Source organism: Triticum aestivum, chromosome 3A, assembly GCF_018294505.1.
Source record: "Triticum aestivum cultivar Chinese Spring chromosome 3A, IWGSC CS RefSeq v2.1, whole genome shotgun sequence".
Classification (NCBI taxonomy): domain Eukaryota; kingdom Viridiplantae; phylum Streptophyta; class Magnoliopsida; order Poales; family Poaceae; genus Triticum; species Triticum aestivum.
The window spans coordinates 502,608,482-502,627,552 of record NC_057800.1 but is presented as its reverse complement, the minus strand read 5'-3'; the positions used below and the strand labels follow the sequence as shown (position 1 = coordinate 502,627,552).

Genomic DNA, 19,071 nt, shown 5'->3' with positions numbered 1-19,071 from the left:
TCGTTCCAATTTCTCTGCACTTGTAGCGCAAAGCTGATAATACTGATCTAAACGATCTATTTCTTTACAGAGGGAGTACATATTAATGGAACTCACTCCAGTCCATATTTATATACATTGGGCAGGTACATGCATGGATGACTTGGAAGCAACAAGAAAACTAGCTATGCCTGGTATTTATGTACATCAATTTCATATTGTATTGTGATTGGTCAACATGCGGCTACAATCAACGATCCAGCATCTGAGGTCGGTGATTCCATCTGGTTAAAACATCACATCAACCCTTCTTGTTTGGAGACTGCGCCAAGTACAAAGATGCAGATGGCGGCGCGAAACTTGTATTGCCAATAAACCAGTAGAGAACCCACTTCAGGTTGCAAAGCATATATTTTAGAGCCTTTGTCCAGTTCTCCAGTTTATTAAAACTTAAGAAGATTGTGTAGCTCCCTACTTTGTCACCATCAATCCTGGGAAATGAAGAGATCAAATTAATGGTGCATACTTAAGATATCTTTCAATCTTAAGACTTCTTGCCTAGCTCTGCCAGTGCCCTTAAGTAATCCGGTACTTAGTAGTCAAACTAATTTTCATATGAACCAAAGAAAAAAAATAGAATCACAGAAATCACTTGACCACATATAAATAAAAATTTATATGGTTGCCAGTAAAACTTAGATCATCTGAACAGATTTCACCTCATGTTAAAATCATCAGTGACATGCCGTGAAATTCAGAACTAGTGCCAGAACCAATATAGTTGCAAGAATCCTTACTTGTAGGGGAGCTTCAATGACTTATCAGATGGAACATTGTTCTCTTTATCCAAACTTATGGCAAACTCGGAGAACTCTTGCAGGCAAGTGAGGAACCATGTCATGGCTTTGTCAAATCGGGTGCTCCAGAATAAATTCACAGGACCAAACCTGAACATCAACAATGCATCTTGTTAACTTCCCAAGCACGATGAACATGCACTGCTCAACAAGAGAAAAAAAAACGGACACCCGAAGCACACTGCCAGCAACTAGAAAGGATAACAATGATTTTATAACTTCCCTTTGACATACTCCCACAGGCACCGACCAACATAACAAATGCCTTACATTAGTAAATGATAAATAAGTCTGTAAATCTGCAAAGGATGTCCAGTCCAGCTATTTTACAATAATATAACCATCATTATTCTATTCCATGAGGGAGACCTAGATATCATCCTAGGAAAAAAGGGAGTACAGTTGCAGGATAATGCTTACAGTTCATAGGTATTATTGTTGATGTCTGTTACTCTTGGGTAGCTTCCCATAGGGTGAATCTTGATTCGATATCTGCATAGAAGCTCAGGAACTCACAGCAAAATCATCTCTTCTTGGAACAGTTCTAGTGTATGTAAGAATTGCTAAAATTTATCATTTAAGCAACTTAGAAATACAAGAATAGGCACTTGTTACCAGTAAATAGATGAAGATAAAAAAGGGCATGTGTGTCAAGGATACTGAAATTTCGGGAAGTACTGAGCCATGGTGTGTAACAGAAGAGCAGCCTGACCCCAAGCAGCATTTATCTCATCCCACTCAACCTACAGTCAAGGCAACAGAGGTTTGTGGCGTTAGTACATAAGATAAAATGTGTATACTCCAAATACAGATTTAATAGATCAACAGAACACAAGTGAAGCACGCAGGACAGTGAAATGAATCAACAAGGGGTCTGCATATCCAGTAAAAAAAACCAAGGAATCTGCATATCTCTCTTTATTATAGAAAAACTGATTCCTATTGCAGGAGTGCCGCCTCCTTATTAAGCCAAATGACCTTTGAAATTATAACCGTTGGATCACTACCAGTTAGGCGAGTAACAAATGGATGTGTCCCTTGACTGAATGACTGCATAGAATTTTTTCTGTACTACAAATAGGCATATATGAACTACAGATGCATCTGAATGAAAATTTATAGTAATCTAACGTATGATTCGGTTCAATTCAGTGTGCACGCAACGATGGTGCACTGCAGCTCCAGCATAATCTTGTACGCCATAACTATCCAAAGTTGCAGTGTCAAAAGTCAGCAGCTCCATTTTAAGTTAACATTTTAGTAGCCACTATAAATATCTATAAAACTGCCAGTGTCGAGTGCATAGAGTTGATCACCCTCATCCACGAACACTACATGGATGTTACATTTGTACCAATTATACAAATGTATCTAACTAATGTCTTGATTGCCATCCTTCAAACACAGTGATGTCATAATTGAAACAAATAGCATTAGCAATGTGCAGCACAGATTATAGCTTGTATAGTTACCTGTACATTAGGCAGACGACCGAGACGGAAGTTGTTTATTGTTCCAATCACTCCATCATGTGAAATATAGAATGCATCATTGAGAACATTTGTGCGCTTTAACAGTTCCAGGTGGACCTGTGAAACTTCTATCTTGGCCAAAACCGCATCTCTTTCTTCCTGAAAAGTGGAATACACTATATTCAGCCATGACTTGGAGCATCAAGGGAAAATGCTAACAAGCAGTTCAGATATTAAAAAATGCATTTTGAGAAGAACAAATCGTGATGCTTTAAAAGAAAGCATACGAAACATAACAATGCTGACTCAGCATAGACCATATTGGCTTGCTCGGTGACTACAGGGTGGGTGCATGCCCAGCCCACCTGCTTTCAAGGTTTCGTCTCTACCACGTATGCTCACTGTTGAATCCCAATAAAAACGCCACCGGTGCGTGACTGTCATTTGGATTTTTTTTTATATTGGCTTTTCAAAATATTTTTAGTTATGCCAACAAAATACAGGAGCATAAAATAAACTATATAACTATTCACTGATCTGGAATAAGATGCATGGCTGACTTGAAACATCAGTTGGGAAATGCTGTTAATTGTGGTGCCAACAAGAATGTACTCCCTCCGTTTGCTATTATAAGATGTTTTGGATATTTCAATATGGGCAACATACGGACTGAAATGAGTGAGCAAGCACACTAAAACATGTCTACATATATCCGATTTATAAAAAAGTTAGAACATCTTATAATAGTGAACGGAGGGAGTAGATCTCAAAATATGACAAATCAGTAAGTATATTCTTAATCTGACAATGTGTGGCCTGTAATAGGTATATACCTGGTGAGATGTCAGCTGAAACTGGAAGCTGTTGAATTCATGCCAATACCTGAATACAACTATGACACATTAGTTTTGTTTACAAAGTAGTTGGAGCTTAACATAAGCCAACCAAAAATAATCAGATTGCCCAAAACCACTGTTTAATTGGAAAAGCAATACCATGCCTGTGCTCCACTGGTGATATCTTTTGGTGCCAACTATATAGAAAACTATTTTCAGTTAACAGTATACTACCTAATAGAACACAATCAATTTAATTTCGAACAGTCACATTTTGAAATGAGGAGTAGTTGCTATACTAGAAACATTATAACACTGTCCTTATGCCTTCAGTAGTCCTAATGCTTTTTACTGTAACCATATCACAGCTATTATACTCTAGAACAATACCATGCTGCATCTGCATCATGAAGAAAAAATGATCAGGCGTATCGCCTCTAGTGCCAAGTATACATGCTCACACCCGAAAGTAAACAGAAATTAATTTGAGAATCTATCCTTCTTCTTCTAGAAAAATTGTAAGACTAAAAATATGATGCCTGAACAGTGGCATGGTGAAGAAAACACCAACCGCTCTTCTAATTCTTCAAATTGTTTAGACTTTGTTTCAAGATCCTTCATCTCAGAGCTAACTTCTGAATATTGCTTTTCTGCTTCTTCAATAGCAGCTTTTAGTTTCTTTTCTTCTTCCTCTATCTGAAATGGCAAAATACACATAATGAAAAATCGAATTTGTAAAGTGTTACCTGAAAATATCTTACAAGAAACTAATGAATGCTGCCAGTTCGGAAAATAAAATGTGCCAATTAAAATTTTAACACATAAGGAATATCTTCTACAGTACACTGGCAAAAATCATGAATGGATACACTTCAATATATCTTTATATAGATGATTTATTACACTGTAGAATTGAAAATGTATACATTTTCATTGAAGGTACTGGTGCAGTGCCTACTTTGATTTATTAATAAAAATATTCCTTTGTCTTTCATTATCTTCTTGTCCGAAGCTGAGCACTTCTCTTAACTAGATAGGATTTAAGTGTATGTACAGAAAAGTAGACATCAATTCAGCATAGCGGGCATAAACTGTTTCCTACTTCTCCACGTTGTAATTAGCTGTGTTTAGAATGTACTCCCTCTGTATCAAAATATAAGACATTTTTTGACACTATGATACTGTCAAAAAGCGTCTTATATTTTGATACGGATGGAGTACAATATAAGGTCAATTACATAACTCATACAAAAGTAAACCCGAAATCGAGCTAACAATAATATTTCATGTAATTTCTGTTATCTTAGGTAGCTGCTCAAGACATATTATACACATGAATCATAAGAAAAATGTGTTTCCTTTTTCTTTTTTATGAGAGACTGGCACACAATTTCATCTATTGCTATTTGATATGACAGGAGCAAGTAGCATGAAACTGGAGTTCACTACAGTTCTTAGAATTAAGAATCTCTTGCATGTAGGTCTGTAGGATAAAGGCATGCATCTAGGATAACAACTACGCAATAAACCCTGCATCTTGTGACCTCAATCATTACCATCTAACATGTATATGTTATTATTAAATAGAGATCAACACCTTCTCTTTCTCCTTGAGGAAATCAGTTTCGCTAAGGACGTTGTAGGATTCCTGCTCCAAACGTTGAAGACATGCATCATAAGCTTTGATGTCAGTATTTACATCCTCAATCTCCTTGTCCATCTTATCAGAAAGCACCCTCATACATTCCAGACAGAGTGGCTGCTCAACCTGCAATATATGTCATATTCACACATGTGTTAGCACTGCTTTTTTTTTTCTTTCTAAAAACCAAGACACTGATTAGTGTAGTGATGCAATGTACACAACATGCAGCAGCAAAAACAATGCAAATCTGATGAAAAGGAAGCAAACGCACATGCATGCATGTGCTCAGTACAGAGATATTTTAAACCATTTTAAAGCAACTTATTGCAAACTGAGTTTGTCAAGCAGCAATCTCAAAATACCCGTATTAGTAAATACAAGCAAGTTGACTGCATAGCATGGAACGGTAAGAGTTCCATATACATGAACACCACACACTATAAATACCCAGAGTCTCTTTAATCCGCAGGATTTAAAAAGAAACAGGAATAGGAAAAACACAGAATTGCAATGCCATGTCCACTCTAATCCTATAAGATTAAATTTGTTCTATAGTTTGTCTGATCGCACTACAGGGAAAAAAAACAAAGGATTCTTTCCAAGAGGCTTGAGTGGATGAAATTTCTTTGAAATATAGTGCAAAGGAATCCATAAGAAAAGTTCCAATGGGATTCAGTTCTACAAATCAAACAACCCACACAGGAAAACATTCATAATGATTTTAATCCTCCAAGAATCCTATGAAAATCCTTTGAATCAAAGAGGCCCAGTATGGAAACATTTCAAGCAACTTATTTACCTGAGTTTGTGAACTAGCAATCTCAAATGCCCGCTTTAAGACAGTCACACTAGAGTGAAATCCAAAATTGTTGCCTGGTGAAGGGCTAGTAGAGTTAACATTTGGAGGCGACAGATGCGCGCCACCTCCTTCGGAGGTAGATGTCTTGTATATGGAAGCAGCGGCAGGTGGAAGCATTATATATGACCCCTCTATTGCTCTTGTTGATTGGTTAGGCTCAACATGCCGGGCTGCTGCACTAGGTGGCCGTGGGGGAATCCCGGGGCCTTGAGATCTGTTCTGCTTGGACAAAACAACGTAAGAACTGTCCATCCTGCTCGCCCCCATAATGCTGCCCTGAACAGAGGATGCATGCATACCTGGTCCATTAATGGCATAAGAAGTAAGAACCATTACTTTTTCACAAAATATAATCTTCAAGAAACTTACTTAGTAGTGTGCACAAAAAAAAAACATTAACTTCAACTGCTTGAAAGCGAAATCCGAGACACTGATGCATCAGTTTACAGAAAAACAAGCAAGGCAAATGCCAAACCTTATCTTATGCTAATATAAATGAAACAGTTTAGTTTTTTATCTGATTGGCAATTATATACATAAGCAATTCCAGCAGGTAGCATCATGAAATGTAAATAAAGAAGAAAGGTAGCTAGTACTTCTTTTCACCTAAAATTACCACTATACAAATATTTTCTTTTACACGTGCAAGCATTCGCTCGTTTAATTTTTATGAATGCAACAACATTCCTTTTACACGTAGCAGAGTTATATTTCTCGTCTAATATCGAGTGCAAACATGTCAAAACTACTGTTCTCCAGAAACAGCTACCAACAATTCCATGAGAACTTATATGACACAACAAAACAATACCCCTTTTTTGCTAGAGAAAACTGCACTTGTCACACATAATTCAGTTACGTCGAATTCTTCGCTCACATAGAGCCGGCACTCCCTCGATTGTTACCGCAAAGCAGCCCTAGATTAAGACTTATGCAATCGCTACAGGCTCATAATAAAGAGGAACGAATCCAACGGGAGCAAAAAGGTACCGGAGTTGGCGTGAGCAGGCAACCTATCGGGGAATGACTCTACGCCGACGACGACTAGCGCCCGGTGGCATTCCTGGCACTTAAACCGCGGCAGCGACGGGTCCACTCCCCGGCCCTTCTCGCCGCCGGCGGCGGCGGCAACCTTGGGCTTCATGTCGCAGCAGTAACTCGGGTTTAGCTCCGGGCGTTCTCGCGCTTGCGGGATCCCGAAGCTATGCGTATGCAGAATTCCTCCGCCCTTCCAAGCTTAGGATTCCTGATGAACCCCGGCGTGGGGGGATCGAATCGGAGGCGCGGTGAGTCCGACCTGGACTCCACACCAGGAGGGAGGGACGGGAGGAGTCGCGGACGGAATAGGGTGACTTCAACCGCACGCAGAAATGAGTTCGGAAGTCACCCTGACGTGGGGCGCCCACACCACGTGTGGGACCCGCCTGTCGGTCGGTGTACAGCGGCGTCTTCTCTCGACGCCGTCGCCGTGGCTTGTGCTGGTCTACGGGGAGAGGCCGGGGAAGTAGACCGAGAACGCCGGCGTGTGGCGGCGGCCTCGGCGCGGAGAGGAGCAGAGACAAGGCGGAGAAGGGAGAGGCGAGGGAGGCCAGCTGGCGGTGGCGGCGTCGGAGGGGAAGGGGATCTGGGCTTGGAGGTCTCCGCGTCGGCCGATTCCTTTGCTTGTGGGCAGACCGGCGTGTGGAATAATCGGGGACGCACGCGGACGGACGGATAGGCTCCCGAACGCGAGATCGGACGGCCTGAGTTATACCAATCCTAGGCGCTTCATGTCAAAAAGTCTAGCCCCCTCTTTCTCTCTCTCTCTCTCTCTTTTCCCCTTCCCTTCAACGACCTCCGCCAGAGGCCAGAGGTAGGACGCTAGGGTTTCGCCGACCACCACCGTCCACCGCGCGCCATGGCCGAGGCCTCCCAGTACCAGATCCTGGTGCGGCTCCTCGACGGCCGCACCCACTGCCTCCGGTTCTCCACGCCCACCGTATCCGGCGCGGCGCTCCTCGACGCCGTTTCCGCGCTCTCCCGCGTCCCCGCCGCATCCCTCCGCCTCGTCACCGGCCGCCTCGACATCTCGCCCTCCTCCGTCCTCGCGTCCTTCCCCGACGGGCAATTCCCCTCCGCGTCCGCGCTCCTCCGCCTCCGCGGTGGCAAGGGCGGGTTCGGCTCCCTCCTCCGTGGGGCCGCCTCCAAGGCCGGCCAGAAGAAGACCAGCAACTTCGACGCCTGCCGCGACATAAACGGCCGCCGGCTCCGCCACGTCAACGCCGAGCGCCGCCTCGAGGAGTGGAGGGCCGAGGCCGCGGATCGCCAGCTCGAGAAGCTTGCCGAGGACTTCCTCAAGAAGAAGGCCAAAGAGTCAGGCCGCGGCGGCGCCCGAGCTGCCGAGGTCGACAAGTACCTCGAGAAGTACCGCAAGGATGCCGAGAGCTGCGTCAACGCCGTGGAGGAGTCGGTACGTGCCTCCCTTGGGAAGAGGAAGGCTGTCCCCAAGCCGCGTGATGCGAAGAAGCTTAAAATTTGGTGAGTGCTAGAACAACAACTTCTCTGTTGTGGTGTATACCCGACTGTACACCAATTATATTGCCATAAATTTGATAAACTGATGCATATTGTTTCAACCATAGTTCATTATGTGAATTAGTAGCTTATTTCATAAATTTATTTGTTTTTCTCTGGAATTTTAGTGTTTGATTTTGTTGAGAAGTTAGCCTAGTTAATATAATCTAGTAGCTTGTCTGGTACAACTGAGTCTGGATGCCAAGGATAAGTCTGGACTGTGTTTTTTACATGCTTGAGATCCTGTCTAATAGTTATTTTAGCTTAAATCGTAACCACATATACGGTGGTGCTCTATGTTTGATTTTATGTGACAAACATGATATATTGGTGGTGTATTATACTTTTATGTTCTATTTGTGCTGAAATGTATATAGTAGTTGCTCTCGTAAGTGGCTAATTTCAGTCAGTTGAGGGATGAGAGGCTATAAAGGTTTCTCTGTTGCAAATGTGCATCTTGTTTTCAGTTAGCTAATATAATCAAGCATGTTATACTGAAGAGTGCTGGACTGTGTGTGTTATTCTATGACGGTGCTAACTGCCTGATTGAATGAACTTGTTTTAGGATGGGCAAGAAGAAAGTAGCAGATGATGAGAGTGATAGTGACAGTGACAGTGATGTGGATGATAATGAGGGTGCAGATGCAAAACCCATAGCTCTTGATCATGGGAATTACTCAAATGAATCCGACAAAAGTGAGGAGAAGGTTGATCTGGCTTCAGTTTCTGGGTCACATTCAGAAGGAGAGTCCTCAGGTGAGAAGTCCCAGAGCAGTGATTCAGAGAAAAATGGAAATGCTCTTCAGGAATCCATGGAAGTAAAGATTAGATTAGGATGTGATTTTGAGTCGGGAGGTAGTTTGGAGTGTGAGGGGGGAACGGCAGTTCAGCCTGCTCCTGAGAACACTTCTGAAAATGGAACTTCTGAGAATGGTAAGAGTGCTCTTTCAGAACAAGTTCTGAAATCAGATGCTCCTGAGAACAGTTTTGAAAATGGAACTTCTGAGAATGATAAGAGTGCTCCTTCAGAAGAAGTTCTGAAATCAGATGATAAAACAGATGTGGATAACACCGGTTCAGCTACATCATCACTCCTTAATGACCCTGTGGTGCCTCCAGTAGACGAATCTGCTGATGTAAATAACAAGTCTCTTCTTTCAGAGGAGCCTGTGGACCTGGCAACATTCAGTTCAGCAGCAGAATTGGAGGTATGTTGTGTATTTATCACCACAGTTACATAATAACACTGGGCCAGACATGTTGATAGGAGGTAGTAGTGATTTTGTCATAAATAAAAGGAGACGTTGCTCTAGGCAGCTGAATTCTCGTGGTAATTCAGTAACTTGACAGTAAGTCAGCTGCTAGTACCAATTAGTGGTAATATAGCATAATTTGTGTACACATGTCATACTATCACAATGACAGCACAAGTTACCTAAACCAGAGTTTTAAAGATCAAATTACTTTCAGCCCATCCAAATAGCATTCATGGTTCTAGTCACAATAGTTTGTTTTCTGATACTCAACAAGTTTAATGTTACCCTCCGAAACACTAGCTCATCCTATTCTATGCCCAATTTATCTTTACATGAGGTGCTGATGGGAATTGTGAATTTTTTATGCATAATCAGCTGGTGCAGAAGCTCATATATATTATTTGTACTCAACCTGCATAATTAGCTTGTGTAGAACTTCCATTGTCATTCAGTGGATCCACCTGTGATAACAGTCGACTTATAATCATCGAGGTACTATAGCCGGTGTACTGCAGTTATGGGCCCTTAGGACAGCAGGAGTTGCCGCCTCCCTCTTGTTTGATTAGAAAATTTTCTTACTCCCTCCGATCCGTATTAATTGTCGCTGGTTTACAAAGTTGTACCAAACCAGCGACAGTTAATATGGATTGGAGGGAGTACTAGAAATTTTGACCTGGCAATTCTAACTAATGATCAGAATAGTTTTACTTCTCTTTATATTGGATTTTAATCCCTGGGAGTCTTTGGTGATAAGCTGGGTCATCTCTGTTGTCTATGCATTGCATAACTTACAAGTTCAAGCAATAATATGTCTTTCTACCATCGAAATTCTTCTCTCTTATCTATGTTTGGAAGTCTTAGGTGACAAGTTGAATCATCTCTATAGTAGTCTGCGTTTTGCATAGCTTAGGAGATGAAGCACTAAGAAATAATCAGTCTTTCTATCATCAAGATTCTTCTCTCATCTATAGTCTATTTCTCCCTATTCTAGTATCTCGTATCCTTCATGCTGTGTGCCACCCCTGCCCTCTATCATTTAACAAGTTATGAACTGTGGTTCATGACAAGACATCCAGCTCCACACTACTTTGGTCTGAGCTCTTTGTTCTAATGTCCACCTTATGTTCAGTACACCCTCTGTTCCAAATTTCCTGAAGTTCTAGCTTGTCCTAGTCAAACTTCTATAAGATTGATTAAGTCTAGAGAAAAAATATACTAACATCTCACCAACACCAAAATTGTTTTTTCATTAAATTCATCATAGAACACATTTCCTTACATTATATGTTTGATTGATGTTGCACATCTTAGTGCATTTTTCTATAGACTTGGTCAAATATAGAGAAGTTTGAGTTAAGACAAAACTAGAAATTCTAATAATTTGGAACAGAGGGAGTATGTAAAATCTATTTGCCATCTTCTGTTGAATCTCATTTGTCTAGATCTTTGATTGTTTTTACACACTTCGCTGTAGAACTCACTATATGTTTTGAAGTTTGAAGTATCTCTGACATATCATGTTGCACTCTTTATATGTTTTGAAGTTTGAAGTGTCTCTGACATATCATGTTGTTCATAAACTCTGTTGTCATCCAGATACTTGGCATGGAGAAGCTAAAGCTTGAGCTCCAGACTCATGGACTAAAATGCGGTGGCACTTTAAAAGAGCGCGCGGCCAGACTGTTCCTTCTGAAAACAACCCCACTGGATAAACTACCAAAGAAGCTGCTTGCAAAACCAAACTCTGGAGGGAAGTGAGATGTAGTAGCAAATAACGATTACTATCCCAAGAAAACAAATTACGATGTCAAGTTCACCTGTAATACTGTACTTGTTGTAATGTGATCAGAAATCTCTCGCCCTGGCACTGGAAATTAACTAGATCTCTGTATGTATTATGTCGTTCCTTGCCGCTGCTTGATTTTTTATTTTATTATCGCTGGAGGTGCCTTGGCCTCGAGCGCTAAAGTTTGTACATTCACATATCCCGAGGCTGAATTTTCTTGTAATCACTGACGCCATTATCAGAACTTAATCTGCCCAAAGACATAATACAAGATGAGCTGACGCTTCCTATCTATTGTTGTGATTTTCACTGTTGCTCCTTTAGACGCAATGAGATGATGCACCATGGATTGCTGTGTGATTTTGGTTGCAATGTATTTCATTGATTTATATATATATATTTGTATGAAACATGAATATTTGAATTAATAATATGAGAACTGAAACTAAAAATACATTTGATTTATTATTATTATTTTTAAACGAAGGCAAAGGTTGCCTCATCTATTAATTAAGTAGAAGAGAATTGCCTGGTTAATTACGGGAAACCCGGCAAAAACCGAAATAACAAGGGCCAAGCCCACTCCTATAGTAGACTAAACAACACAGGGCAAAGCCCACCCTTATCGACGACAAGTCGACCTGTAGTCAGACAACGCAACTCCAAATCTGACGGAGAACTTAGAAGAACAAAACCAGGCACGGCTGGCGCCACGAAAAAATCGCCGAACGAGCCAGCTGCAGCCAGTCATCGTACACCACAGGCCTCGTCGCTGCAGCTTCGACTCCACAACAACAAGCAAACCGAGGCAAAACCGTGGACACGTCGGAGAAGAGCCGACTACCGCAACCATTACCGCATTGCCAACATCGCTTCCCACCATCATCGTTGCCTCAGGAGTCTGGTCGCCACAATGATTCTTTCGGGGCCGCCGCCCCAACATCCACCGCTCCGTCGCGCTCAGCGCAATCAAACGGCACCACCTTCCGGGGCCGCCGTCCCGACATACCACTGCTCGCCTTGAGCAGCAACGCCGCACAGCCCAATTGCCCGCAGCCCACACTGCTCAGGGCAACCGCTCGCGCGACTCTGCTCGTCGACTCTGTGTGGCGCTGCTGCGACGGCGGGCGGCGGTGGTCTGGCGCTTCTGGTTCTGGTGTGAAGGTGGGTGTGGCCAGGGTGGTGATGCACGTGAGCTTGGTGGTCGACGACGGAGGTAGCTTGGCGCAGCGGGAAGGTGCTGCGCAACGCTTCGGATCTGCTCGGATTCGGAGGTGTGGAGGAGCTCCGGACGAAAGTCTAGCACTGACCTTGGGTCGGTGCCGGCAACAGCGGCGCCATGGCCATGGCGTCGTTCCCCTTCTTGAAGGTGTTGCCATGGAGCTCCATTACACGACTCCCCGGGAGAAATCCCTAGCTTCGAATGGTCGAAGCGGGCGATGACGGCGGCTATGTTGTTTCCTTCTTTGAGGCATCGCCTTGGAAAGTCAGCATGTTGCAGTTTGCATTGATCTATTCGTCGTCGGGGACAGTGGACGTCGGGGCGACGGCTCCGGGTGGGTTTCTAATTGTACGTCGAGAGGGCGATCTCGGGAACAATGTGAGTGGCAGCTCTATGAGGTGGGGCTCTATCTCAACATTGGTTGGGTGACATCCTCGTCCCGCTTGAGTGGTAGGGGTGTCGGCTCGGTCAATGCGTTCCAAAGGGACGGTCTGACTTTATGTCGGGATGGTGGCCCCGGATGTGGTGATTTATTATATTTGATTATTGCATAGTTGTAAAATATTTATCAGTACAAGTAGCATAGTAGAACGAAAACGGCTGAGCTTTTTCCATGTATGTTAATGGGCATTGCAACAACCTCTTTTTTTTAATAGACTTTGAATAAGTCGTAGTAGTAGGCTTGGCACAAGATTGCTTGGCAGTCGCTGTGCTCAATTTCTCCAAGACCAAATCAAGTGAACTCCTCCTGTGGCTACTTATCGAGGCGTGGGCAGCAGTCATACGCCCATGTCTCGGTTGCGCTTTTGCTTTCTCCCTTTACCATGTTGGATTCGAGACGGTCTTGGATAGGCCTCACGTTGCCTTCTTAACTCGCGCACGATAACTTTGAGCCGGTCTGCAACGGCGACGGTCCGATAGCGGCCTCAGGTCATGGAGGTAAGAATCTCTTCACTCTGGACTCAGGTGGTGACCGTACTTTATCAAGTGGCCAAAGGCCCCTTAGCCCCTGGCATTCACGGAACCCCGCCATTGGATCACTTGGAAGTCCAAAACACAATCATTCTACGTGACCAAATTCGAACGTGTGGTGGAATTTCAGAGGTAAAAGTCGCTTGCATCGCCGATTGGTGGAGGTTAAAGAGAAGGGAGAAAAATGCGGGAAGATCGCGTGCGAGGGCCGGGCGGCGCTCCATTCCACAGATCCTGGTGCACTGCACCGGACGGCGACGCGTGCGCCGTGCCGTCACGGGGGGCGCCATGCCTCTGGACCGAATGATGCACGGACATGCCGCGAGTGGCGCGGCGACCGCATCGCCGCTGCAAAATTGGCCGCTTTCGGGTCGTCGGGTTGCTTTCCTTACGCTCGAGTGGCAATAGCTCAGTGCCTGGGCGACCGAGTCGCCTACGTGCCTCTACCTGTTAAGAACGCGGCCGCCGGACGGCGAAGAATGCATGGGCGTTCTTATCGCAATGGTGCGAGATTTGGGGCCAAGCTAACGGGGCGATATGGGCTTGAATTGATCGTGTTTGTGTTTTGATTTGTCTGACACACTTGTACCGTTTTGTTTACTTGCATGGAGGGGCTGGGGTCGTAGCTTATGGCGTAATTCTTTTCAGTCATCACTCATATTTGGTAACGAAAGAGCTAAGGAATGCAGAACGATACCAGTAAGAAAATTAGACTGTCCTGATTTTAGCCAGTCGCTATTTCCTCTGTTTTAAAATAGATGACCCAACCTTATACTATACTGTCCAATTGCCATGCCACCTCTTGCAACCACGCTAGCTGAACAAAGTACATGGCCGAGTGGCGAGTGACCAGCGGTTAAGGCACTGTGTACGTACGTACTAAAACTCGTAAACTACGGACACGTCTGCCAGTGGCTACTGCGCGGGACTAGGTCGATCGACATGCATATACGCGGAGCTAGCTCTCCTGTATCACGGCGAGCCTCGGCTTCCGCGCCGCCCCGCACGTTGCCGGGCTCCTCCCGCCGCCGCCGTCCCCCGACCTGAGCTGGCCCGTGAGCTCGGCGATCCTAGCCTTGCGCTCCCTCGCGCTCTGCTCCTCCAGCCGCGCGATCAGCTTCTCCGCTTCCTTCCTCGTCACCACCACCTTCACCGTCATCACGACGGCGGACCCGTTGCCGCCGCTGCCTCCCCCATGCTTCTCCTTGACCGCGCGTCGACCCTCGGCGGCCCGCGCCACCTTCCCGCCATGCCTGCGCGCCGTCGTGCCCGCGCGTCCCGATGGTACGGCCGCCCTCGCCCCGGAGCGCGAGGCCACGGCCGCCCTGGCTTTGGGCGTGGCCTCGTGGCGCATGCTGCGCGGCACGGCGTTGCCCATGTGTACGCTAGCTCCGTGAACGTATGTAGGTAGCTGAGCGCGGAGTGATCGGTTGGTTTGCTCGAGTGATAGGATGCGCGGTGCCTTGCGCGCGCGGCGATTTATAGCGTGCAGCGCGTGCGTGGCGGAGAGCCACTGAAGGAGCAGGACTCGTTCAAAGGGCGTAAAAATGACGTGCGCGTGCGGTGGACTTACTTGAGGAGAGTGGAGCGTGTAGACCGGGGAAGGGCTCCCGCGGTGGACGCACGCAGTACGCGAGCGGGCTCCTTCTGGACCTTCGTCTGGGCGTGAACTGACACGATCCTCTTGTTTCGTTTGCATGACACTTTCGGTGTCAGTAGTGACACCCAATACTTTCGAAAAAATTGACCGACTTCGGCCATTCAAGCTAATTCGTCGTAGGACCCGCTTCACCAACAGTGTATCCTATGAAAAAGAAGGCGTCGGTGGCGACCTTGTCAATCTAAGATGATGTGTCGGTTCACGTGTCTTGGAGGTGCTCATAGAAAATATGCATGCATGTGTTCATATGAATGAGTGTATGTGCATATGCATAAGTGTCTACGTTTATACTGTATTCAAGAATAAGAAGGCAAACAAACAAGGTGGCTGCTAGGCGTGATCTAGCTCATCTTTGGGAAAAGATCATTCGTCTAGTGTTCGCACACGAATACGTCACCGTGTACCCTCGACGCCGGGGGTGATGCACCGCAGCTTACGTCGAAGAAGACCCGCAGGAAGCGCGGTACGCAAGACAATTCGGCGGGCGCTTTTAAGGACCCGAAACCGGACACGCCTGGGAGGGACCCCGTCAGAGCGTGCAGCGGCTATGGGTTGCCCTAGGCCGGCCTAACCGCCCCTAGGGCCTCGAGGTTTGCCGTCATGCAATGAAAAAGAACGATCAAAAATGAAGAAGAAGAAGAACAAGGGAGAGAGATAAAAGTAAAATTAAAAGTGGTAGATGATTGTTTGATTATGTGTTGTTCAATCGACCGTTACCTCTCATCTATTTATAAGGCGGCTGGACTTCCCGTACAAGAAAATGACTTTAAATCCCGTCCAAATCTTTCCAAAATTAACCGAACTCGGATTTAGGCAAGCCTGAGACATCAGTTCGGTTTTTTACTTTAACAGGCCACAAACGACCTTGGATGAAGATGCGGCCAAAAGAAAATTTAACCGTTTCGACGAGACAAACAACTTTCATGTTCAACATTTTTTGATTTGAGACCATTTTCATAGCCGAATCGCTCGCGCAAGACAAACTATTACTCGCGCTACCCATCAGATATGATGTGTGATGGGGCGCGCCACTTTTGGCCCGTGGCAGGGCCGTACTCATTTGGCTCTAACTTTTACATACGATTTCGGATTGAGACGATCTTTATATCAAAATCAACCGTTCCAATGAGGCGAAGACAATTCGTGCAGAAAGTTTTCTGATTTAGGCTGTCCTTGAGGCGTAATTGGCCGAACAGTGTTCTGGATACAAAATCTCAGTATTTCGAACACAACTTCAGCCTTCGAAATGAGATTGGATGGCGATGACCCAAACTTCAAAGATGTTCATGTCGATAATACATAATTTTTTCATGTAGATCACTTCTCCATTTGAGACCATCTTAATTATGTTTTTGACTGTGCCAAAATCTGATGTCAACACATGCCCCCCTGTTTTTCGGCAAAACTTGTGTGCCAAAAATAAATACACTGAGTTTTTTCTAAGCACGATATCAACACTCCATCGGCCATTTGTATGTGGGCAAAAAGTATTTATCATCCATATATACTCTTAGGACGATAATGGTGCATCGGCCATTAGCAACTAAAGTGCTGCTAATCGAACATATGATGATGTGGTAATACCCTTGCATGATGTAAAAAATTATATTGCACCCATGTATTGAAATAAGCCCATGGAGGATAACTAATCATACCCGAGGATAAATTCCATGGCATCGCCATCAATGGCATAACTGAAGAATGGGATAATGTCTGAACTGAAGATTTTGATGTGCAAACCTTCGGCTTGATTGTTCATAGTTTTCACTTTTTCCTTTCTTCATCTTTACCGCACTTCTTGCAATGGAAGCTTCCATATAATTCTTATTTTGGACACTTCCTTTGGGAACCCATGCCATGTTCCTCTTTTCTAGTTCCCGTGCACTAAGGTTTTGCAATTTCTTCATTTTCCAATATGATGAGCCGAGTGGGCACCCCAGCTGTGATTTTGTTTGATTCAATGACGATTCTCGTTTTACCTTGTGCACTCTCAACTTCTTCTCTTTCAATTTGGCACTTGATTTACTTGCTTCGTTGCCTTTTGTAGCCAATGTCAACACTTTAACTGGCTCTTGTTTGTTTGAGACCAAATCTGATGTAGTACTCTTACGACTATATCTTTTAATGCGATAAACTTGCTTGACCACCTCTTTATTCTTCCTTGAACTCTGGACCGATTCTTTATGATTGAAACGGTCTTTGACATGTGATTGTTTATCAAATGTTGATCCTCTTGGATCTGCATAATGTTTGTGAGATGTTTTAAAATAAGATGGAAAATGTGCACTTGAATCATACCTGTCCCATGATGAATATGGATAAAAATTAGCATAGGTAGGTATCCATGGCATTGGCATTGATGACCCAAAATATGGATATGAATATGATGCATTGGAATTCTCATTTTGCCAATATCGATCCTTAGATTTGCGCCTAGGGGGTGATCTTGATGCTCTTGAATTATTTGGACGATAAGCAATCTTCTCCTCACTTATCTTCTCATATTTTTCCAATAGTTGCGCAAAAGTAACTTTCGGCTTTTTACCTTTGTGCTTACCTCGGTCTTTCTTTTCTTTGGTAGTGCTTGCATTGATCTTTGGATTTTCTTGTTGCCCCCTAGCACTTGGCATCTTCAATGCAACCTTGATGGAATTCTTGCCTTCAAGAATATTTTCATCATGCTCTTGAACAACTTCCTTATTTGAAAGCTTGATCCCATCACCTGCAGTTTTGACCTTCTCATCTTTAAAGGAATCGTCTTGAAGCAGCCGATTAAAAAACTCTTTCCCATCAATACCAATCGCAATAGACTGGTCATCTCTTGGTGTTTCAATAAATTCCAATCGTCCTTTTTCAATGGACGATTTAACTATTTGACGAAACATATTGCAATCCTCCAAATTATGCTTGGACGAATCATGCAACTTACAATATATTCGTCCTTTGATTGATGGCTTGAAATGGCGATCAAGAATTTTAATGTAGTTATTTTTCAGCAACAAATCAAATATTTGGTCACAAATGTTTGAATTGAAGGTATACTTCTTGTTTTTTAGCCGATCTTGGTGTGGGAACGGCTTTGGAGTTAAGCAAACAAATGATTCAGATTTTAAATATCCCCATTCGGCTATGCATTGTGTTTTGCACTCTATATCCGATGTATTTGGATAAGATATTATATTAGCATCGAATTTCTCAAAATAATTTAACCTTGGCTTTAATTTTGCGAAACGAAAATAGTTAGAATACACATGTCTCAGTTGAGACCAAGTGCAAGCCAAGTATGAAACAAGCAAAGCTACCCAATTAGCTAGATATGAAATTTTGATAAAGCAATGGACAAAACTTTGGCTGCAATAATAAGTCACTATCATTCTTTATAAATGGCATAATGGGTTAACCGATATGTTCTATAACAATTTTATTGCTAATAAGTAAATTACCCTTCTTCATTGGTCTTTCAAAATTACTTATGAGAATTTTTCTTATAGAAGCATCAACAATAAAGTTGCGACCAAATCAGAAGATAGGTAAATCACTTGCTAGGCATACCTCTTCAAATAGGTTGGGAGAGCATGATGGTTGCGTTACTTGGACGATATCTTGTTCCTCTTTCGAACAGCTCCCCAACACCTTGTCGTCCTCTTTTTCTAAAATAGATTCGACATACTTAATATTTGATTCGGTCTTTTCAATAACCAAAATAACTTTGTTATCCGAATCACCACTCTTTTTGATAATTCTATCCACACCCAATGCTTCCTGTTTTTGACATAATCTAGCTTGTATTGCAGCAGAATTAATAGGCTTTCCCTCTTTTATTAATTCATGTAGAACAACATTGCATTCATCCCAAAAAGACGTAAGATTTTTCTTAATGACCCAATCTGGATATGGTTGCCCCCCGATGCTTTTAGATTCTTTCGGTAATGAGATGTTGCCGAAATTTTACAATTGTGTAGGGGGGACATGAT

The 19,071-nt window shown here is 43.7% G+C and overlaps 2 protein-coding genes across 2 annotated transcripts; one reads left to right on the top strand and one right to left on the bottom strand.

The window, feature by feature from the left end:
* On the bottom strand, positions 1-7,313 carry LOC123061865 (beclin-1-like protein). The gene is made up of 10 exons (XM_044485148.1): positions 6,639-7,313; positions 5,589-5,947; positions 4,742-4,912; positions 3,716-3,840; positions 3,142-3,190; positions 2,309-2,467; positions 1,497-1,579; positions 1,257-1,328; positions 777-926; positions 1-470 (listed from the first exon to the last, which is right to left on the bottom strand). Exons 1-10 carry the CDS (start codon positions 6,790-6,792, stop codon positions 281-283), a joined length of 1,512 nt encoding a protein of 503 aa, XP_044341083.1. The 5' UTR covers positions 6,793-7,313; the 3' UTR covers positions 1-280.
* A 127-nt stretch (positions 7,314-7,440) lies between these two features.
* On the top strand, positions 7,441-11,438 carry LOC123061866 (replication stress response regulator SDE2). The gene is made up of 3 exons (XM_044485149.1): positions 7,441-8,165; positions 8,767-9,409; positions 11,054-11,438. The coding sequence occupies exons 1-3, from the start codon at positions 7,546-7,548 to the stop codon at positions 11,213-11,215; spliced, it is 1,425 nt and encodes a 474-aa protein (XP_044341084.1). The 5' UTR covers positions 7,441-7,545; the 3' UTR covers positions 11,216-11,438.
* The last annotated feature ends 7,633 nt before the right edge of the window (positions 11,439-19,071 follow it).